Consider the following 19,655-nt stretch of genomic DNA (forward strand, 5'->3'; position numbering starts at 1 on the left):
GACCCTTAAGTTAGTTGCCTACTTTTACATTTGTCATGGTTTAGTATATTTATACGCTTTGATTATAACTGGAAGTTCTAGGATTGCCTTCGGCTTTCCCAGTACGTTACATGTTAGATATTTGGGCACGGTTACCATGCTGAGAACCTCCGGCTCTCAACCATGCGGATTTTGTGATTTTCAGATGCAGGACGTGAGGCTCCTCGCTGAGGCATGCTGGAGACTTCTATTTTGGCGAAGATCCTTAGCTCTCAGGAATTTATTTTGATCTTATATACTTGCTTATATACTTATATTCTCCACTGTATATATATTTTGTATTAACTCCTCTTAGAGGTCATTTTGAAGAAACAAGTTTTGTATTTTGTGTCTTGGGTTCTTTGGATATATACTGTTATGCTCGGACCGGTTATCTTCACAAACCGAGTCCTGAGCCTTAATATCTATATTGTTGGCACTCTTTTGTATATATATATATATATATATATATATATATATATATATATATATATATATATATACTGTTATGCTCGGACCGGTTATCTTCACAAACCGAGTCCTGAGCCTTAATATCTATATTGTTGGCACTCTTTTGTATATCTTCTCGTGTTAGCTTATTCTAAGTCTGTTCGTTTACGTTATCGATCGTAGTGCTGCGCTTTTCGATTTAACGGTTTTGATTTACCCCTTTTTCTTCAAAGGCTCCTAGCTACAAACCTTTTTACACTACTAATTATATACCAAATTTTGTCTTTAGAGGTCGTAATACCTCACCACCTCTGTTTTATGACTTAAGCATAAGACTATGTGTGGTAGGGTGTTACAATAGTTGGTGCATAAAGAAGATTAGTCAATTTATAATACACTAGCGGCTCAACAGGCACTGTCGTGCCTATTCAGTAGCTTTTCTATTGAGTTAAAAAAATATTTTTATATTTTTATTTTTAAAATTATAAATTTAATATCAATAATTAAAAAATAAATTATGAAAAAATAAAATATTTAATCACTCTTTCTTTCGCATAATTTTAATAGCTAAAAAAATTTTATTTCTTATAATTTTATATTCAATATTTTAAATTATCTTTAGTTTTATTATTCTTTTAGAATTTTTAATTTTTAGTTTTATTATTCTTTTTTCTTACCATTATCTATCTACATATGCCTCACCACCATTATTATATTAGCTTGTTCTCTTTTTCTTCCTCCGTTTTTTATTCTCTTTCTATCTTCTCTTCAATCGCAGTTAGTTACCATCATATATTAGTTCATAATTATTACACTCAAAAGTGAATACTAATTTAAAAATAAAATTCAAAAAAAAAAAAATCTCATAACTCTTATGTGAATCATCTACACTCCTATAAATATAACTAATGAGTAAATTTAACTTTTTTTTATTATGAGTATTTTTTTATTATCTAATGCATACAAAGTCACATATTTTCATTTATGATAAAAGTTAAAAAATTAAAATTAAATGACATTAGTACTTTTTGGTTTAATAAATTAAAATAAAGTACCAAAATAAAGATAAAAACTAAAAAAATAGATGGCTCTAGAGAAGGATAGTATTAAATTTTATGTCATTATGTATGAGAACAATGATTTATTTTATTATATTTATTTTGTACTAAATAACAAAAATGTTAAATTTTGTGTCCGTTTTTTATTACTTATTTTACTTATCTATAGTTGTTTAGATTAGACTTTATAGTTATTGAGTCATGTTTCATTCCAACAAAAAAAAATAGTTATGAAATTATTTTTATTTTTTTTATTGGAGTACATCTATTATATCATCATGATTTTAATAATTGATGTAAAATTTAAAAAATTAAATAAACATATATTTATTTTGATTAAATCTAAGAGTGAATTATATATATTTCTATAGTCAAGAAATAGACTTAACTTTTTTTTATAATAAATAGTTTTTCAATCATCTAATTTATAAAAAAATCTCATCTTTTTATTTATTCTAAAGGTTAAATATTAAAACTAATATTAATACTTTTTTATTAATAAAACTAAAATAAAATATAAAAATAAACCTTGAATAAAAATAAAAATACAAAATTTTGAATATCAAAATATAAAATGATTATAAGATAAAAAAATTACTTAACTTTTTTCAGACAAATTATATTAGGTTTTACAGTATATTTAAGTGAAATGAGAAGAATGCAAGAGAAGATGGATAAACAAAAAGTTTTTTTGATTATGCAGTAACAGTAATATGAGATGATAGATAGTAAGAGAGGTAAGAGATAATGATAAAGGTTCCATGAATGTGAATTAATGAGATAAGAGAATGTGAATGTATCTGATAAGAGAGAAGATGAAGTAGTAAAAATTTTTTAACGTAGAATAACTGACATATAGTAGAGTAGATTATTAGAAAGGGCAAAATTAAAAAAAAAAAATTGGACACCGAAATAGGTTTTGCCATTATATGTTGTTATAGATATTATGAGAACGATCATATAATAAAGAAGAACTGATAGTAGGGACAGAGATACCTTAACCATTACTCACAAAAAGGTCTGGACCCTGAGTATTATCACTGGAATTCAGGAGATTAATGTGATTATTGGTGACATAGTGACTGGCACCGAAATTAGGGTACCATGATAATCATGCCACAGATGATGGTGCTCTGTAATAGGCGCAAGGTTGATGGAAACTGGATGGTGGTGGTGGAGGGGCTGAATTACGATAAGGAATCAGAGTGGCATTTTCAGTTTGAAAAGGATTATTTTAAAAGTTTTGATTAAAGCAGAAGTAGCATATTTGTACAACATGACCGAGATAGCCATAGAGTTGGGCATTGAGGGCGAGGAGAGGCAAATCTTCCTCCTCTTCCAAATTTGTCACTTCTCCCATGACGAGAAAAAATGCCTCTGTCATTGTTGTTAAAGAATATAGAGGACTGAGTTAAGTTAGCCATAGGTATACTTGATTCTGGTCGCTTGAAGTGATCTAGCATATCTTTATATGCTTTTAAGAATGATTCTACCTCATCTATAGTAAAGGAAGATAATCTAGATATTACAGATGAGATATAGCCAAAATATTCCTCTAGAAGCCTATCAAGAATAATTAGGATATGATCATCATCTGAAACTTGATATCCAATAGAAAAAAGACATCAGCAATTTTTTGAATATTCTCAAGATATTCCTTTACTGAACCAGTTTTTCTCAAAGAACTCAATTGCGACTTTAGATTTTGAATTCTAGTCTTGAATGTGGTGGTGAAGTAAGACTGGATGATGATCTATGCCTCATGAAATTGAATGCAGTGACTAACCTTATTCTTGAACAAATTTGAGATAGAGGCAAGGAGTCAAGTAAGAAGTGCAAGATCTTTCTTCTTCTATTCTTTGAAAGTTTGAGATTCAGTGTTTATTGTTTTTTTTTTTTTGGCATCGGTGCTGAATCTTGGAGCCACTTTGGATCCATCGAGATGATCTTGTATCTCAAGAATCTCTACTGTGAAAAGAATTTGTTGAGATCAAATAAAAAAATTATTTTCTTTTAATTTATCAGCTAGAGGTACCAATGAAGCTTTGATTGAGTTGTCAGCAAGAACTAATGCCGTTGTTAAAGAAATTACCAAAAAATGTTTTGTTAAGGATATAAAGAATAGAAGGGAGAAGAGATGATGACAGCACAAACGAAAAAAATGAAGAGGAATTTAGATTCTTGATACCGTGTTAGGATTTGTGCCAAGAAGCATGAAAAAAACAGAAAGAAAAATAGAGAAAAGAAATTGAATTATGAATTACAAAATTAAATGTATCCCACTTCAATAACCGTGTACTCAGTCAAAATATATATATATATATATATATAATTTAAAAAATTTATTTAATTTTTTAGGATTTGAATAATTTTATTTACAAAAATTTATTTTTTATGAATATAACTTTAATTTTATTTTTATAAATAAAAATATCAGCGTCCAAATTTTTTATAATTAGAAATGACTATTTACTCTAGTTATAAATTTTTTTATCTAAATTATCTTAGCGTGAGTGTTGAGAGATGTATTTATTATAAAGCCTATTTTTTTTTTACAAAGTTAAATCATGCGATAATACACCTTTAAATTATATATATAATATATATATATATAAAAGAATATCCTTATCATTTGTTTATCTTGATCCTTTTAAGGAGTAATTTTGGTCACGGAATGTTACATTTTGCCATTTTGGTACTTTAACCCCTTACCTTACCTCAACACGGTTTCTTTTCCGAACCGACGACCTGGAAGATTAAATAGAAAAGAAGGGTGTGAAGGGCATAGAATAAAATAATAGCAACAAGGCACGAGATGGATTGTGTGAAGATGTTGAAGAACAAAGGATACAGCAAAGTAGAAGAAGAGAATCAGAGTCACTACGTCGAAGATCAGCGCAAACATTATTCCAAATCCCTAATCGCTACTCTCTCCACCGTCGCACTCTTCTTTCTCACTCTCCTCTTCGTTCTCGCCTTAGTCCGCCATGAGCCCGCCGAGTCAGCCACCGAGTCCATTCGAGTCGCCTGCAACGTAACTCGTTATCCCAACTCCTGCTTCACCAGCTTAACCTCCTTCCTCAGCAACACCACTACCACGAAAGCCATGGATCCACAAGCTATCTTGTCCCTTTCACTCCGAGTCTCCATCCACGAGCTCTCTAATCTCGCCTCCGCCTCCTCCCTCTCCGTTGACTGCAGGGAGCTCGTGGATGACGCCGTCTCCCGCCTCAACGACTCCCTCTCCAGGGTGGAAGCGGCACCAAAGGGGCTTACGGAGGTGGAGATGGCGGACGCGCGCACGTGGGTGAGCGCCGCCTTGACGGACCAGCAGACGTGCCTGGATGGACTGGAGGAGATTGGGTCCTCCAACGCTTCGGAGGTGAAGACCAAGATTGAGAGGTGCGGTGAGTACACCAGCAATACCTTGGCCATTCTTGCCAATTTTAAAATCTTAGCTTGATGCTGATTTGATTCATATATTTATGTGTGCAATGTTAAACCAGTAAATGACAGATATGATTAATAATCACTGATCAGGTGAACCTAAAGAAGGTGGAAACTCACGCGTTCCTAGTTGAGAATCATTAGATTAGATTATATCTAAGGCTTCTCACCTGACAACTCAGCGAGTTTCTACCTAAGTGGAAAAGAAAAAAAAAAAACATTAAAGCATGTTGCTGATGAGTTAGGAATTTTGAGCAATGAATGCTTGTGCCTAAATTTGTAACCGTATGAAAAGTTGAGTATATTATGGTCGCTGTGACAAATACAAATGGTTGTGGATCTAAGTTATTATATGTTATGTTTGTATATTCAGACTTCAGACCTTCGTATATATGTTTTGCAATATGCCAAATATAGTATCCTAAACCCCCAAATGGCCAAATCCAATATTTGAACATTGGATCAACTTTCTCGGGTAGTGATTAATGTTGTCTTGTAATAGTTTCCCAGAATCAGAGGTGGAATATATATCTAATATCTTTGCAGTTGAAGCTAAAGGATGTTCTCAATCTCCGCTCATTAAAATTAGTTACCTTTGGGGAACCCTTCTTTCTCTCAACAAGGGTGGTTATTTTTTTTTTTTTTGTTGGTTAGCTATGAATGTATATCAAGATTGACGGCAGATTAGGTTCTATTCGCCGTGACTCGGTCTTCATTCTTCAATGGCCCCTTGAATTGGACACGCGCAAAGACATTTCTACTAGTCCTGACGTGTCAAATTTAAAACAAAAAACTGAATAAAGTATTTTTTTCCTAATATTTTTAAAGTATTTTAAGGATATATTTTAAAAATATAATAATAAATTTTTTTTAATATTTTGGATATATTTAATACATTAAAAACATAAAAAAAAAAATAATTTTTACACTATTTTTTGTAAAATATTTTTTTATGATACGTTTAATCTATGTTTTTACTACATAAGTTAGCAAGATTTTATTTTTAAATATAAATTAGTGTATATTATTTCCGTACGAGTCTTTTTCATTTCCATTACGGTGAAATTCTTGAAGATTAATTTGTTGAATTTCAAAAGAAAAAAAATTAATCAAGATTCGACCTAAAAAGTCGAATAATTCCTTAATTCTAATCGACTTGGTGATGTTGGCGGGGTTTCTGGGAAATACAAATAACTTCTGATTTTTTTTAGATTTGGTGAGCATCTGGAATAACTAGTGAATTACGACTTTATTGTACCGTAATTAGTGTATGTGATAATACATAAAATTATATAAATTTTTTATTAAAAATTAAAAAATATATATATAATAATAATAATTATTATAAATATTTTATAACTTAAAAATATTAAAAATAATTAGTATTTTTTAATTAATTTGGGTTAGTTGAATGGTCATCTTATTTGTCCGTTTAAGTAAATATTTGGAGTTTGAATTTCACTTTATGTGTATAGTAATCCATTAGTTAGCAATAGATGTAACGTAACATCCTAACTTTTAGTACTTTATGATCGCACTAAAAGTTCAGGCGTTACTTACTTCTAAACCTTTAATTTCATACTATATTTATTTAATATTGAGTCTTTACGAATACGAAACGATACTTTAATCAAGAAAACAAGAGGAGACTTTATTTTAAATCACTTAACCATAAAAGTATATATTCACATAGATTTATATATATAGACTTATTTCAAAAAAACTCAATTACAAATCCTCCCCCTCTAAATACTAAAAACAATAAACAATGAGAGGAAAATAAATTCTAACAACTCAACTCGTAAATATAATCTTCTATACCCCTGTAACTCCACATTAAACCTTCACACCTGTAACTGAAAGGGGTGGAAATAGGGGTAAGAATTTGGGAGTTTTTAGTAGAGTCGGGATGTATAGTTATACTTGGTCAGCAACAACAGTTAACAAAGTACAATCCAATTCAACAATTATAAAATACAGAATTCAAACAATCATTTAGTACGCCCGCAATCACAGAAAACACACTCACAAACAAATATGCGCAAACAAGCATAATGCATGTCTATCCTTAGTGCAGGTAATGAGCTCATTTGTCGGTTTCGACCCGCACCCGATACAATTCGACTCGCAAGTCAGATAGGGCATTCCAGCGGCATAACCTCTGCAGGGTTCCAACTTCTTGCAGGCGCTGATTCTCCAGCTGAAGTATGCCGAACATGACTTCTGCAAGTACTTGCAGGCGCTGATTCTCCAACTGAAGCATGTGACCCATGTTCCTGGAAGCCATTCAACATTTACAGGCATCCCCGTACAGTCATTCATAACAAAGTCCATCACGACTTAATATTTTCATATTGGCACCATAACTATTTACTTTCTGTCACCCTCTCGTGACCTTTCAATCATTCTCATAAATCACACGTGTCGATTTATCTTCTCTTTTTCTTTTAAAACCAAAATCACCTCTTTGTGACATTCTCCAAAACCTTTGAAACAATTTCACTTAAACCAATTCTTCCTTCAAAAGAAAAAGGAAAACCATTTATTAGTTAAACCCCTCAACAAGGCCTCTAGACTTTAAGGGAGCGACAACCAATCTCATTTCCTTAAGTTCATTAGAAATCCTTAACAATCATTGTTTTCAAATAAAGTTTCTAAATCAAATTAAAATCAAATCATACAAATCAGAAGTTACGAACCAATTTCAAAACCAAAATCAAACCCAATTTCATCCTTAAAACTAATTCTTTAACTTTTTTCAAGACGTCGCAAAACGAAATCATTCAATCAAAATTCAATTACTTTTAAAGTTCTCTAAAACTCCTTCGAATGAAATTTTTAAGTCAATTTCAAAACATAAACCCTTTTCTTATTTAATTCAACCTTAAAACATAATACTTTTCTTAAATAATTTAAAATTATAAAATAATTATTTTCTAAATAAATCGAACTCAAAACATATAATTTTCTTAAATGAATTAAATTCGAAACATAACTATTTTCTTAATAAATAAAAAATTAAATAATACAATTTCTCAAGTCCAATTTTTTTCTAAATAACATTTCAAACAAAGCCTCAGATTTTATAGAACTTTCGGCAGTATCTCTCCTAAAATTCGGACTTTGTCACCCTTCTCAGGTCCCATCCAAACTATTTCTAATATCAAGACATTTATAAAATCAAACCAATTAAAAATCAAACCGCTTCCAAAATCAAACCATTTTCATATCTCAAATCATGTCATCAATTCATTTCTTATTAAATATCAATGTCATCATCAAATTTTTTCAATTCCACTTGATCACTAATAACATTCCAGCCCTGAATTCATCAAAATAATTCGGTTCTTAGCTACAGTTAAACTGACCAAATCCTAAACCAATCACAAATTAATATATCACCAAAAATCAACATAAATTTAGTCAAATTCAATCAACAATCAATCACAATATTAATTCACTTATCCAATATCAATTTAACCAGGAAGACATTACCAAAACCTTACTTCTGTAAGAAATCAAAACAACGAAAATTTTGGAAAAACTTTCTAACCGAGCCGCTTAAGAAGAAAGCCTCAAAAATCGTCTGTACCTTCTAGAACTCTAATTGGCCGAACTCAAGAAAAAAAGAAACTACATCACCATTAACTTCTACCGAACAAAAGTGGTACCATCATGTAGAGGAGGAAAATACAAACACTTTTAACGGATTAGATTTTTTATTGGAGTTACGGATTGCAAGAAATCGAAGGCGAAAGTTCAGCGGTGCCATGGAATCCCACATGACGTTCTCTCTCTTTTTTTTCCTTTCCTTTGTTCCGTGGTTCAAAATGGAGAATGAGAGATGATGTTGGGAATTAATGAATAAGGGGTATGTGTCACTTAAGGTCACGTGTCAAGTTATTAAGTTACTGAGACAGCGTTTTAAGTTATAAATATCTTAAACAGATAATTATGAAAGCTGAATATATTAAAACACAAGTAATAATATATATAAGTTACTAATATAAATGACATTAGCAACATAACAATAAAAGATATACGGTGAAGTATTAGCAAAGCTAAGTTTACCGAAAAGTACCGATATTTACTCATATCGGCGGATATTGAGTTCGATAATAATATTATTAATTAAACTCTATTTTTAAATTAAAAATATCAAATACTTAAATTAATATATATATATATATATATATATATATATATATATATTAATAAAATTATAGTTTTAATTGTGAAAAATATTTTATCATAATAAAAATATATATAAGAACCTGAATTTAATTGAACTCAAATAGTTATAAAATTAATTTAATTACTTATAATAAAATAATTTCTAAAATAAAGAACTTCAATTTATAAAATAAATTATAACTTATTTATATTTTTAAAAGTGTGGGTCGTTACATGTAACACCTTAACTAATGAACCCATTATGTCTAGGTCATAATCCGCTATTAACTAGAATATTATAGTAACCTTTAACCTTTAATTTAACATATCAATAATATTAACAACACATAAGTAAGAGCTTGTGAGTCGATTTTTTTTATACCAGAATAATTGATAAAATAGAATTAGCATGAATAGATGAATGAAAATAATTAAATAAGAATCTCGAATTCAATTAATACGAATTACACAATACGTAATGATTATCCGAAATCGAAATATGTACATTAGTTGACGACGGTCCTAACCTCTTGAATCTTTCTTTCTGACCAATCCAAGTCTCAATCAATCCCTTACCAATCCAAGTTTCAACCAACGCTATTCAATCTAATTTTATTCAATTCACACAATGTTCATGCTAAAATTTTACATAAATTATGAAAAAATAGAGAAAAAGAGTTCCCTTACCTCAGTCCACATGAACTTAGGTTAAAACTTTACTAGAATTTGAGCTTAAACTTCCTTTAAAACATCAAAATCACAAACTTAATACCTACCTCAATTCCAAAACGTGAAAATAGTGAGAAACAGAAAAATAGAGGGAAGTTCTTGCAATTACTCACCGCAAAATGGTATAAAAACATAGAGGGAGATGAGAGCGACGCGTAGCCGCAAACGGATCGTCGGTCAAAGCTCCAGTTTGTGAGAAAAGTAGACATGAAGGTGAAGGTGAATAGTATTTTAGGGTTCTTCTTCCCTTCCTCTCTTCACTCTCGAGCTTTCTATCTCTCTTGTGGAAAAAATGAATAAAAAAATGGAATGAAGTCACGTTTTTTACTCCTTAAATAAGGGATATTTTTGTCCTTTTGTCTATTGACTCTATTTAGGGCCAAAATTTTAAAGATATATTTTTCTACTTGTATTCTAATTAAATATTTTTTTGATCATTTTTACATTTTTATTTCTCTCATACATAGTGTTGTACATGCCTAAACATGTATAGTTAATTATAACGTCGGTACATATTTTTCCATAAATAATTGTATTTTCACACTCTAAATAAATTTTTGAGTTCAAATTTTATCTGTAAATTTTTAAATTATGAAATTTAAATTTTTAACCCGAATGATGTGTTTTTAAACACTCAATTTTATCTCAATCTTAATTATAAAATTGGCTAGTAAATTTCTCGGATCTTACAACAGACCCTTAATAAATAGAGTATCAATACGTGGTGGATTAATCCTTGTCTCGCCAAGTTAGGAAATTTGTAGAAAAAAATTGTATTTGTCTTTAAAATAGAACAATTTCTCATTAATAGCAATACTCATGAAGTTTTGTCTTTGTTGAAATTTACCTGGGACAATTTTATTTGATAGTATCATATTCATTCTTAGCTTGAAGTCAAATAAAACAATATGATCAACATTGTTACTTGTTAAAACTTCACATTTTATGACATGATTTTCAAATTTTCAAATTTATAGACTTTATCGTTACAAAAGTTATTAGATTGATTAATTTTTCTTGGTAACATGGTGTACCAAAATACCATCGTTAAGTATTAGTTAGTGTGAAGAGAAACCTATAACAACTTTTGTTTTTCAATATATAATTTATTCTATTGAAAAATAAATTAGTATTTTCTCAATTAATAAATACATTTTTTTTTAATTTCTTATACTATGTTATTTGACAATATTTGTCATTAAAAAATAACAAATGATATCACACTATCTTACAATATGATATACAAAATAATTTCTCATCTTGAAATTAATTTTAGTTAGTAAGATTAAATTTAAAATATTTTTTATTTTCTTACTCAAATTTATATTTAAATTTATTATTGATTAACAACTCATTTATTTTTAATTTCAATAACAGAAATAAATTGGTTAGGTGAAAAATGTGCAGCAAATAATTTTAATCATTTAAATTTTAGTTACCAAAAATTAGATTAAAAATTAATTATAAACTCAAAAATCGATATATATATATATATATATATATATATATATATATATATATATATATATATATATAAGTACGTAAATAATAATATTTAATATATTAACTATTTATTTTTTTTGACAGGACTAATGTATAATCTATTGAGGATTAATTTATTATCCAAAATTTTTATCATAAATTTTATAGTATGTGAAAATAATAATCTTATTTTCTATTATTATTTAAAAAATTATTCATAATTTTTTAATTATATAATCAACTTAATTAATAACTTTTATTATTACTTTTATATTAAAAATATTAATTTATACAATTTACATATTTTCTCATTACTAATAATTAAGTAAATATTTGCACTATTATATTTATTGTCCTAGATGATGACTTAAGTTATTTATTTTGTATGTTAAATAATATTTTGTATCTTAAATTCATTAAATATTAAGATAAAAAAAATTATGCAATAAATTATATAAATAGTCATTACAAAAAAAATTATTTATCATACATAATAATTCTTGATATATGTAGTGTCATGTATATATTAGGATTATCTATTTTAAATATATGAGTGATTATTGTTATTTTCACTTTTTTATTACATTAATTAGTAAATAATATTTAAAACTAAGAAAACATAATTAACTTTTTTTAATTTGAATTAAAAAATCTCTTATAAATATATCCAATTTTTACATATACTAAATGTTATAATATTAAATACTATAGCATTTATTACAACAATGACTCAAAATATTAATCCAATATATACTTGGACCTAGTAAGACCTCAATGAAAGCAAGATCAACCTGGGTCCATTATTAAGATTTCAAATTCGACTTAGGTTCATTACCTTAAATGTCCAATGTAGATAAAGTTCACATGCCCCTCTCAAATTAGCTCAAGTTGTTGAATCTCCATTGTTAGTTAGGTATGATAATCGGTACTCAGGGGAGCGTAATAGACCCCTTTTTCATCCCTTACTCCCGTTTAAAAAAAATTAGAGAAAATGACAAATAGGTCCTTGACTTTTTGTCCTGCGGACATTTTCATCCCTGACCATTGAAAAATACTTTTAAGTCCCTAACCTTCACAAAACTTGGATGGATCAGTCCCTGACGGAGACATTTGGACGGATCAGTCCCTGACGGAGGCATTTGGATGGAGGGACTGATCCGTCCAAGTTTTGTGAAGGTCAGGGACTTAAAAGTATTTTTCAATGGTCAGGGACCAAAATGTCAACGGGACAAAAGGTCAGGGACCTATTTGTCCTTTTCTCAAAAAATTAAAATGCCCCATCCTTTCTCCGTCTTTACAAGTTCCAATTTAATTATTCTCTTAGAGAACGCAGATCTCCTCGGGTATCTATGAATATTCTTTGAAAATTAAAAAAAAAATGAACACAAAAAGCATAATATAATAATCATACAATAATCAATTTAATATAATTCAACACAATTCATAACATATTTATTATGAAGAGTAACATTTCAAAAGAAAAAACATAAAAACATATTCTAACTTAATAACATAATATAATTTTTTAGGATAATACTGAGCGACGTAGTGATGGACTTGAAAGGGAAAGAAAATAAGTATGAGAGAGAGAGAGAGAGAATCAAGACTGAGAATGAGTTTGAAAGAAAAAGAAAAATTTGAATTGGAGGCAGGAATTAGGGTTACTAAATTTAAAAAATTGATTTATGTATATATAAATTATGATAAAGTAATAATTTTATATTTGCGTGGATTTAATGGATCTCATAGAATGGATACTTATGTCTGTGTCCCCATCCAATTCGCGTGGGTAGGTAGTAGGATTTCACGAGTCCCCATCTAGCCCCAAGACGCGAGTAATCCCCGCAAATATCTGTTTCAGCTGTTTTTGTGATAATCTCTATTGCTAGTATTCGATGATTCGTGACGTGGAGTTATTCGAACCACTTAGTAAATTCTCAGATAATAAAATTTAGGTTATATCATTCTTATAAAGTCACATGCATGTATCCTTGTTATAACAATATTAATAGAAGATAAATGGATAGACAATAACTAAATAAGTTATATTTTTCATATATATAACAATAACTAATATCACATATTATAACTTGTGAAATCATAATACTTTAAGAAGTGATGTATAGACAATTTAAATGTTGATAAGTCTAAAAATATTTTTAAAAATTAAAAATATAAAAAAAATTGCATGTTGATCATAAATTTTTTAAAATTTGTTCATAGTCTATGATTAATAACTTTGAAATTATATATATGTTATTTATCTTATATATATTTTATTTTATAGAGACTTATAATTTTTTTATCTGCAATATTAGTGGTTATAGAGAGATTTTTATCTTTAAATAAAATTATAAAAAAATTAAGAGAAAAGGACAAATAGGTCACTGACCTTTTATCCCGCGGACATTTTCGTCCCTGACAATTGAAAAATACTTTTAAATCCCTGACGTCCTTAAAAGTTGGACGGATCAGTCCCTCCGTTCAAATGCCTCCGTCAGACTCAACGAAAAAGTCTGACGTGGCTACCGTTCTGCTTACCTAGCATTACGGCTGCCCACGTGGCACGTTAGTCAAATGAAACTTTTGAAAAATGGACAAAGAAGTCCCTGTCTCTCAATACTCTCAATGCGACGTCGTTACCCCACCACCATCAACCAAAGCCACACTTTCCTCATTCCCTCTCCCAAAAATTCATTACACATCAAGTTCATTATGTTCTTCAACTTCAAGAAGATTCAGAGTCAGGGCCTACAACAACACCAGCAAGTTTGAAAATTTTCTCAACTTGAAGCCTGCCCATCAACCTAAACCCTTGGATTTTGATCTCCCATGGTGCCATCCTTTTGATCGATCTCGTTTTGACGTGATCATCATTGGATCTGGCCCTGTAGGCACTCGTCTAGCAGAGCAAGCTTCCCGCTATGGAATTAAGGTTTGTTGTGTTGATCCTAACCCTCTCTCCATGTGGCCTAACAACTACGGTGTGTGGGTGGATGAATTTGAGAGTATTGATCTTGAGGATTGCTTGGAAGGTGTGTCTCCAATGGGGTTAAATTTCACAAGGGAAAGGTATGGGGAATGAGCCTTACTTGAGAGCTAATAATTCCAAGTTTTCTACTTTTTTTTTGTATGCAATGCCTTTCAGTTCCAATCTGATATTTTTTTAGGAAACTTTCCTTATTAGCCGTCCGATTTTGTCTTACATGGAGGTGAAGAAGAGGATGGTTGCAAGGCTAAGGTACTTGGGAGTCAGAGTGAAAAAGATATTGGACAATGAGAAACAGACATGCATCCACACCATAACCTATGCAAAGAAAGTTTGATTCTTTTGCCGCAAGTGTGCCTTTTTCTAATAGTGATAGTATTCTTTATGCATATGATAGGCTTAATCATGTTTTCTCCTATAACGAAGTTCTAAATAAAAGAAATTTTAGATTAATTACCTTACATTATATAAATGCATCTATAAACAACACGAATAATTTTGAAACTAGTGCATTGCTACAACTAAATACAACCTAAAGAGAAAAAGAACAAAAAGAAGCATGAAACAAGAAAATGGAACATATACCACATAAACAGAAAGAAAATGTAGCACAACAAAAAATTGGTGGGCTAGATAATGGAGTGGTTGAAATTTCATAGGCAAGTAGTGAAAACGCTGAGGATGGTCATGCTTTGGTGGTAAAGTGTGAATTGGTTTGGTTGGTAAAATCTGAGGTACCGTTGGAAGGGCCTTAAGCACTGGTGGATTCTGCTGAGTGATTCTCTGAGCTGGTGCTGGTGCATGCGCCTCTCTTCCAAGCTTTGTCGTCGGGAAAGGTGTTGAGAGCAAGAGTTGGTGGGGTTGGGAGGGAGGAGACAGTGGTGGCGGATATACTCTTGGAAGAGACAGGGACTTCTTTGTCCATTTTTCAAAAGTTCCATTTGACCAACGTGCCACGTGGGCATCCGTAATGCCAGGTAAGCAGAACGGTAGCCACGTCAGACTTTTCCGTTGAGTCTGGCGGAGACATTTGGACGGATGGATTGATCCGTCCAACTTTTAAAGACGTTAGGAACTTAAAAGTATTTTTCAATGGTTAGGGACAAAAATGTCCGCGGGATAAAAGGTCAGGGATCTATTTGTCATTTTCTCAAAAATTAAAAATAAAATTTGTTGCAATTTTTTTACCATTCATTTAGTTTTTTATCTTAAATTAAAATTAAATTATATATTTAATTTATATTTATTTGTTTATTTTAATAATTGTATATAATAGATAATATATTTAAGCATGTGTTAAAAGAAATTATTCAATTTTATATAATTAAAAGTTAATTATAAAATTGAGACTAAGATGAAGTGAAATACATAAATATATGAGGAGTAAAAGTAAAATAAACAATTAAAAATAAGGTAAAAAATAATTTAAAAAATAAAAGAAGATAGAAAAGACTATGCGTGTAGTCGATAAAAACACATCGTAAAAAAAATTAGTATAATCAATGAATATAAAAAATGAAAGACAAAAAATCAAGACATATTTTTATTAAAAATTAAAAAAAAATATATAAAAAAGAATCTATTAATCAAGTTCTATGAAAATATTATAGAAAATTTAAAATAATAGTAAATAAAATAGTAACTCTTTTAAGAACTAATAAGCAAAATATATAAAAGCATATTCTGATTCATATATATAAAAAATAATAAAAGAATAATTCAAATTAAAATTATTTATTTATTATTATTATTATTTATGAAATAATTTAATATTTATCTTGATCAAATCAAATAATATAATTGATTAGTTATAGTTAATGTTATTTATCCTAATGGTATAATTGAAACATATTAAAACTCTAAAGATAAAATTAAAACAAAATAGCATTTGCTATTTTATAATTTTTTAATAAAAATCTCATTTATACACTTTTAAAATATATCCGTTTAATACAATGATATTTTTATTAAAAATAAAAATTATGGTAAATATCACATATATTTGATAGTAAACTATATATAAATATTTTTTGAAGCATATCACTTTTATTATATGAAAATAATTTAGATACCTTTAAATGTAATTATGATAATTAACTATATTTTATATATTATTTAATAATTTATATTTAATAATTTACCTCTAATAATATATTTAATAATGTAATGATTAGTTTGTTATATCTGTAAAATTTTTAATTATAGTAAAAATATAAGATATGACGCAAAAAATAAAGATAAAGTGACATAAATTTTTAACTAAAAAAAATATTTTTTGTTCAATTTTTAGATACGTGCCTATTTTATTTAAGTTATAAATTTTAATTGACATAAATTAATGACAGTTAAGTGTATCAAAAAAAATTAGCAATCAATAAAAAAAAATAAAATTTAAGTAAGAGAAACATATTTTAAAATTTTGAAATAAAATAAAGGCTTCCAATTATGATCATTAATTATAATAATAAATATTTACTTGAAAACTCAGAATATTAATATCTTATATTTTTTATTTTTTTAATTTTAGATTATCACAAATACTAGTTATTCTTCAATAATAACAATATTTGTAAAAAAATTAACATAATTAAAAAATCTTAAAAATATATAATAATATTTAAAATAAAAAATATACAATTATCTAAAATATAACATTTGTGTAGCAACTGAAATTTAATTGCCAATATAAAAGTTATATATAATATCATATCGTATTAAATAAGTGTTTAATCAAAGAATTTAATATTTATATAATATGATAAAATAAATTAAAATTTGAGCTTAACTATAGTAAGCACTCAAGTTTAAATTTTCATAAATTAAATTTTATTATTTTTTTTGTCAAAATGAATTATACAATAAAAAAATTTATAAGGGCATTATTGATACTCAAATAATAGAAATAAAATTGTATTAATTATATTTAAAGTAGAAAATAATATATTCATAAATAAAAAAAATTAAAAAATTATTCTTAAAAATTGAATATACAAATAAAACAACTAAATTATAACTTATAAAAATTATCTTTAGAATTTATTATATAAATAGTAAAATTGTAAAAGTCATGTATCTATATAAATTAAATTATATTAAATTATAAGATATCTAAATATTTAATCAAACTAATTAATTAGTTATAACTGATTTAATTTAATAATTTAAAAAAATTGAATAATACTTTTTAGAAATATTATGCAAATCTAAATTACCTAGATCGAAGAAAAAAAATATAACCAAATTATATAATACAACATAATATTTTTAGAAGTTTTTTTATAACAAATTTAATGCCAAAATAGTTATTATTATCTGTGGTATAATCTAATTTCACAATTATTTAAACTTTATTTTTATAAAAAAATCGCATTATTTATTTAAAAACAAAAAATATTTACTCACTATTATAATTTAAATAAAAAATAAAATAGATATTAAATCAATTTCTTTTAATAATTACTCTGTCACAAATATCCATCAGGAAGATGAGATTTAAAAGCATACAATGTAAATATAATACCTACATTCTTTACACTAACACGATAAGATGATTATCATAAGCCTCTTTAGCACAAATTAAACAGAACAACATATAATAATAAAGAAACAATTAAATCCAAAAAACTTATAGAACCCTATCATGCCCTTCGATTGTTAGCATGCATTGAAGAAGATTTAACTACTCATTCTTTTATTAGTCATCTTTTTATTTACTCTATCTACAAATATGTCAAAGAGCAAATCCATGCTTAAACCTTTCAAAATTTCATATATTTTTGCCAAACACAATATTATTATGTGTGGTCTATATATACTAAAGAACTGAAAATAACAAAACCATCCATCTTTCTTTATAGAAACTACTGAATAAAAGAACCGTTAGTAAAAAGATAAGGTTCTCTTATAATATATATAACTTTTTATTAGGATAAAATAAAAATGAAAGGCATGGAATAATATTGTGTATATCTAAGTTAATTATAATTTTTTTAATAACTAAATTTGTCATAACATAACCGATAAACAATGACAGTTAATATAGATTGGATATGTTTTGGGTATAATGTAGGATTTATTATTTTGTATAAAATAATATTAGTTTTAATTTATATATTTATTATTGAGTATTAAAAATAAAAAGTATTTCCATTGTTAATATTTTTCTAACCTTTTTCAATTTCAACTATGATTAAGCCTAAAAGCTCGCCCACTTCATTTAAAATAAATGTTATCTAATCAATTTTCATCTGATAGTATTATATATTGGCATAATCATAGGAGAATTAACTTTAACGAGTTAATAATATGGTGTTTAGTTATTATAAGAGTATTTTATACGAAATTTTTTCTATTGTAAAATAATAAAAAAAAACTTTATTTCCCCAAAAAAGTTATTCAAACTTTAATTTTTCGAAACCAACTTTTTTCTGTGTAGGCAAATTCGCTGTACTCCCAGCCAACTTTATAAAAAAATGAAATTCCTATGCTTCTCAACCGTGCTTCTAATTTGGAAAAAATATATACTTTGCAACTGGTTCTTTGCTTCTAATTTAGAAAAAAATATATACCATGATCAAAACTCTTGATTTTGAATAAACATAGTTTGGTTTAATTTGGGTGAGAAAGAAAGTTGGGAATTTGAATACTGGACAAACAATAAACATGGCTTCTTCAATATCGACAATTGTTGACGGCGGCGATGTTGAAGAAGCCATGCTTGTTGTTTGTCAAACTCCCCAACTTTCTTTCATGTCCAACTCCCCAACTTTCTTTCATGCCCAAATTAAACCAAACTAGTTTTTTTTTTAAATTAAGGTATTGGAAAGCACTATTTCTACTACACCATTGTTAAATACGACTTATTCTTGTGTACTCCTATGTACTCTTGGAGATGATGATAATGATTACCATTACCGCCGACAATATTATCCGATATTCAACTTTTCAACTTTTCTTATCACTCAGTCTGATATTTATGGAGAGAGACGAAATGAGGTTCGCAAGAGGATGCGACGAATTCTATAAAAATATAGAAGTTCATCGGAGATGTAGCGAACCTTGCGGCAAGCTTAATCTAAATGCAAAAAAAAAAAAACGTATTTTAAGAATTAAAGTTTGATTAATTTTTTAAGGAAATAATGTTTTTTTTATTTTGAATAAAAAAATCCATAAATTTATTATTTTAATTATTAATATCTTAGTTGTCTATTGTATTCATAGATTTATTATTTTCATAAATTTATTATTTTAATTATTAACAAATTAATCAAATTAATTAATTAATACACATAATTAATATAATTAATTTG

At 27.8% G+C, this 19,655-nt stretch overlaps 2 protein-coding genes across 2 annotated transcripts; both read left to right on the forward strand.

Moving 5' to 3' along the window:
• The first annotated feature begins 4,075 nt into the window (after window positions 1-4,075).
• Window positions 4,076-5,326, forward strand: LOC112776117 (pectinesterase 3). Its single transcript, XM_025820122.3, has one exon. The coding sequence runs from the start codon at window positions 4,342-4,344 to the stop codon at window positions 4,987-4,989; it is 648 nt and encodes a 215-aa protein (XP_025675907.1). The 5' UTR covers window positions 4,076-4,341; the 3' UTR covers window positions 4,990-5,326.
• Window positions 5,327-13,950: 8,624 nt separating this feature from the next.
• On the forward strand, window positions 13,951-14,683 carry LOC112778056 (capsanthin/capsorubin synthase, chromoplastic-like). Its single transcript, XM_025822425.1, has 2 exons — window positions 13,951-14,429; window positions 14,545-14,683. Exons 1-2 carry the CDS (start codon window positions 13,951-13,953, stop codon window positions 14,681-14,683), a joined length of 618 nt encoding a protein of 205 aa, XP_025678210.1.
• Window positions 14,684-19,655: the final 4,972 nt, after the last annotated feature.

Source organism: Arachis hypogaea, chromosome 19, assembly GCF_003086295.3.
Source record: "Arachis hypogaea cultivar Tifrunner chromosome 19, arahy.Tifrunner.gnm2.J5K5, whole genome shotgun sequence".
Lineage (NCBI taxonomy): Eukaryota > Viridiplantae > Streptophyta > Magnoliopsida > Fabales > Fabaceae > Arachis > Arachis hypogaea.

What these genes read in the sequence shown, in the direction of transcription:
- LOC112776117 (XM_025820122.3), top strand. Translation starts at nt 4,342, where the DNA reads ATGGATTGTGTGAAGATGTTGAAGAACAAAGGATACAGCAAAGTAGAA.
- LOC112778056 (XM_025822425.1), top strand. Translation starts at nt 13,951, where the DNA reads ATGGACAAAGAAGTCCCTGTCTCTCAATACTCTCAATGCGACGTCGTT. An exon ending in TTAAATTTCACAAGGGAAAG is followed by an intron (nt 14,430 to 14,544) that starts GTATGGGGAATG and finishes TTTCCTTATTAG; the next exon opens with CCGTCCGATTTTGTCTTACA.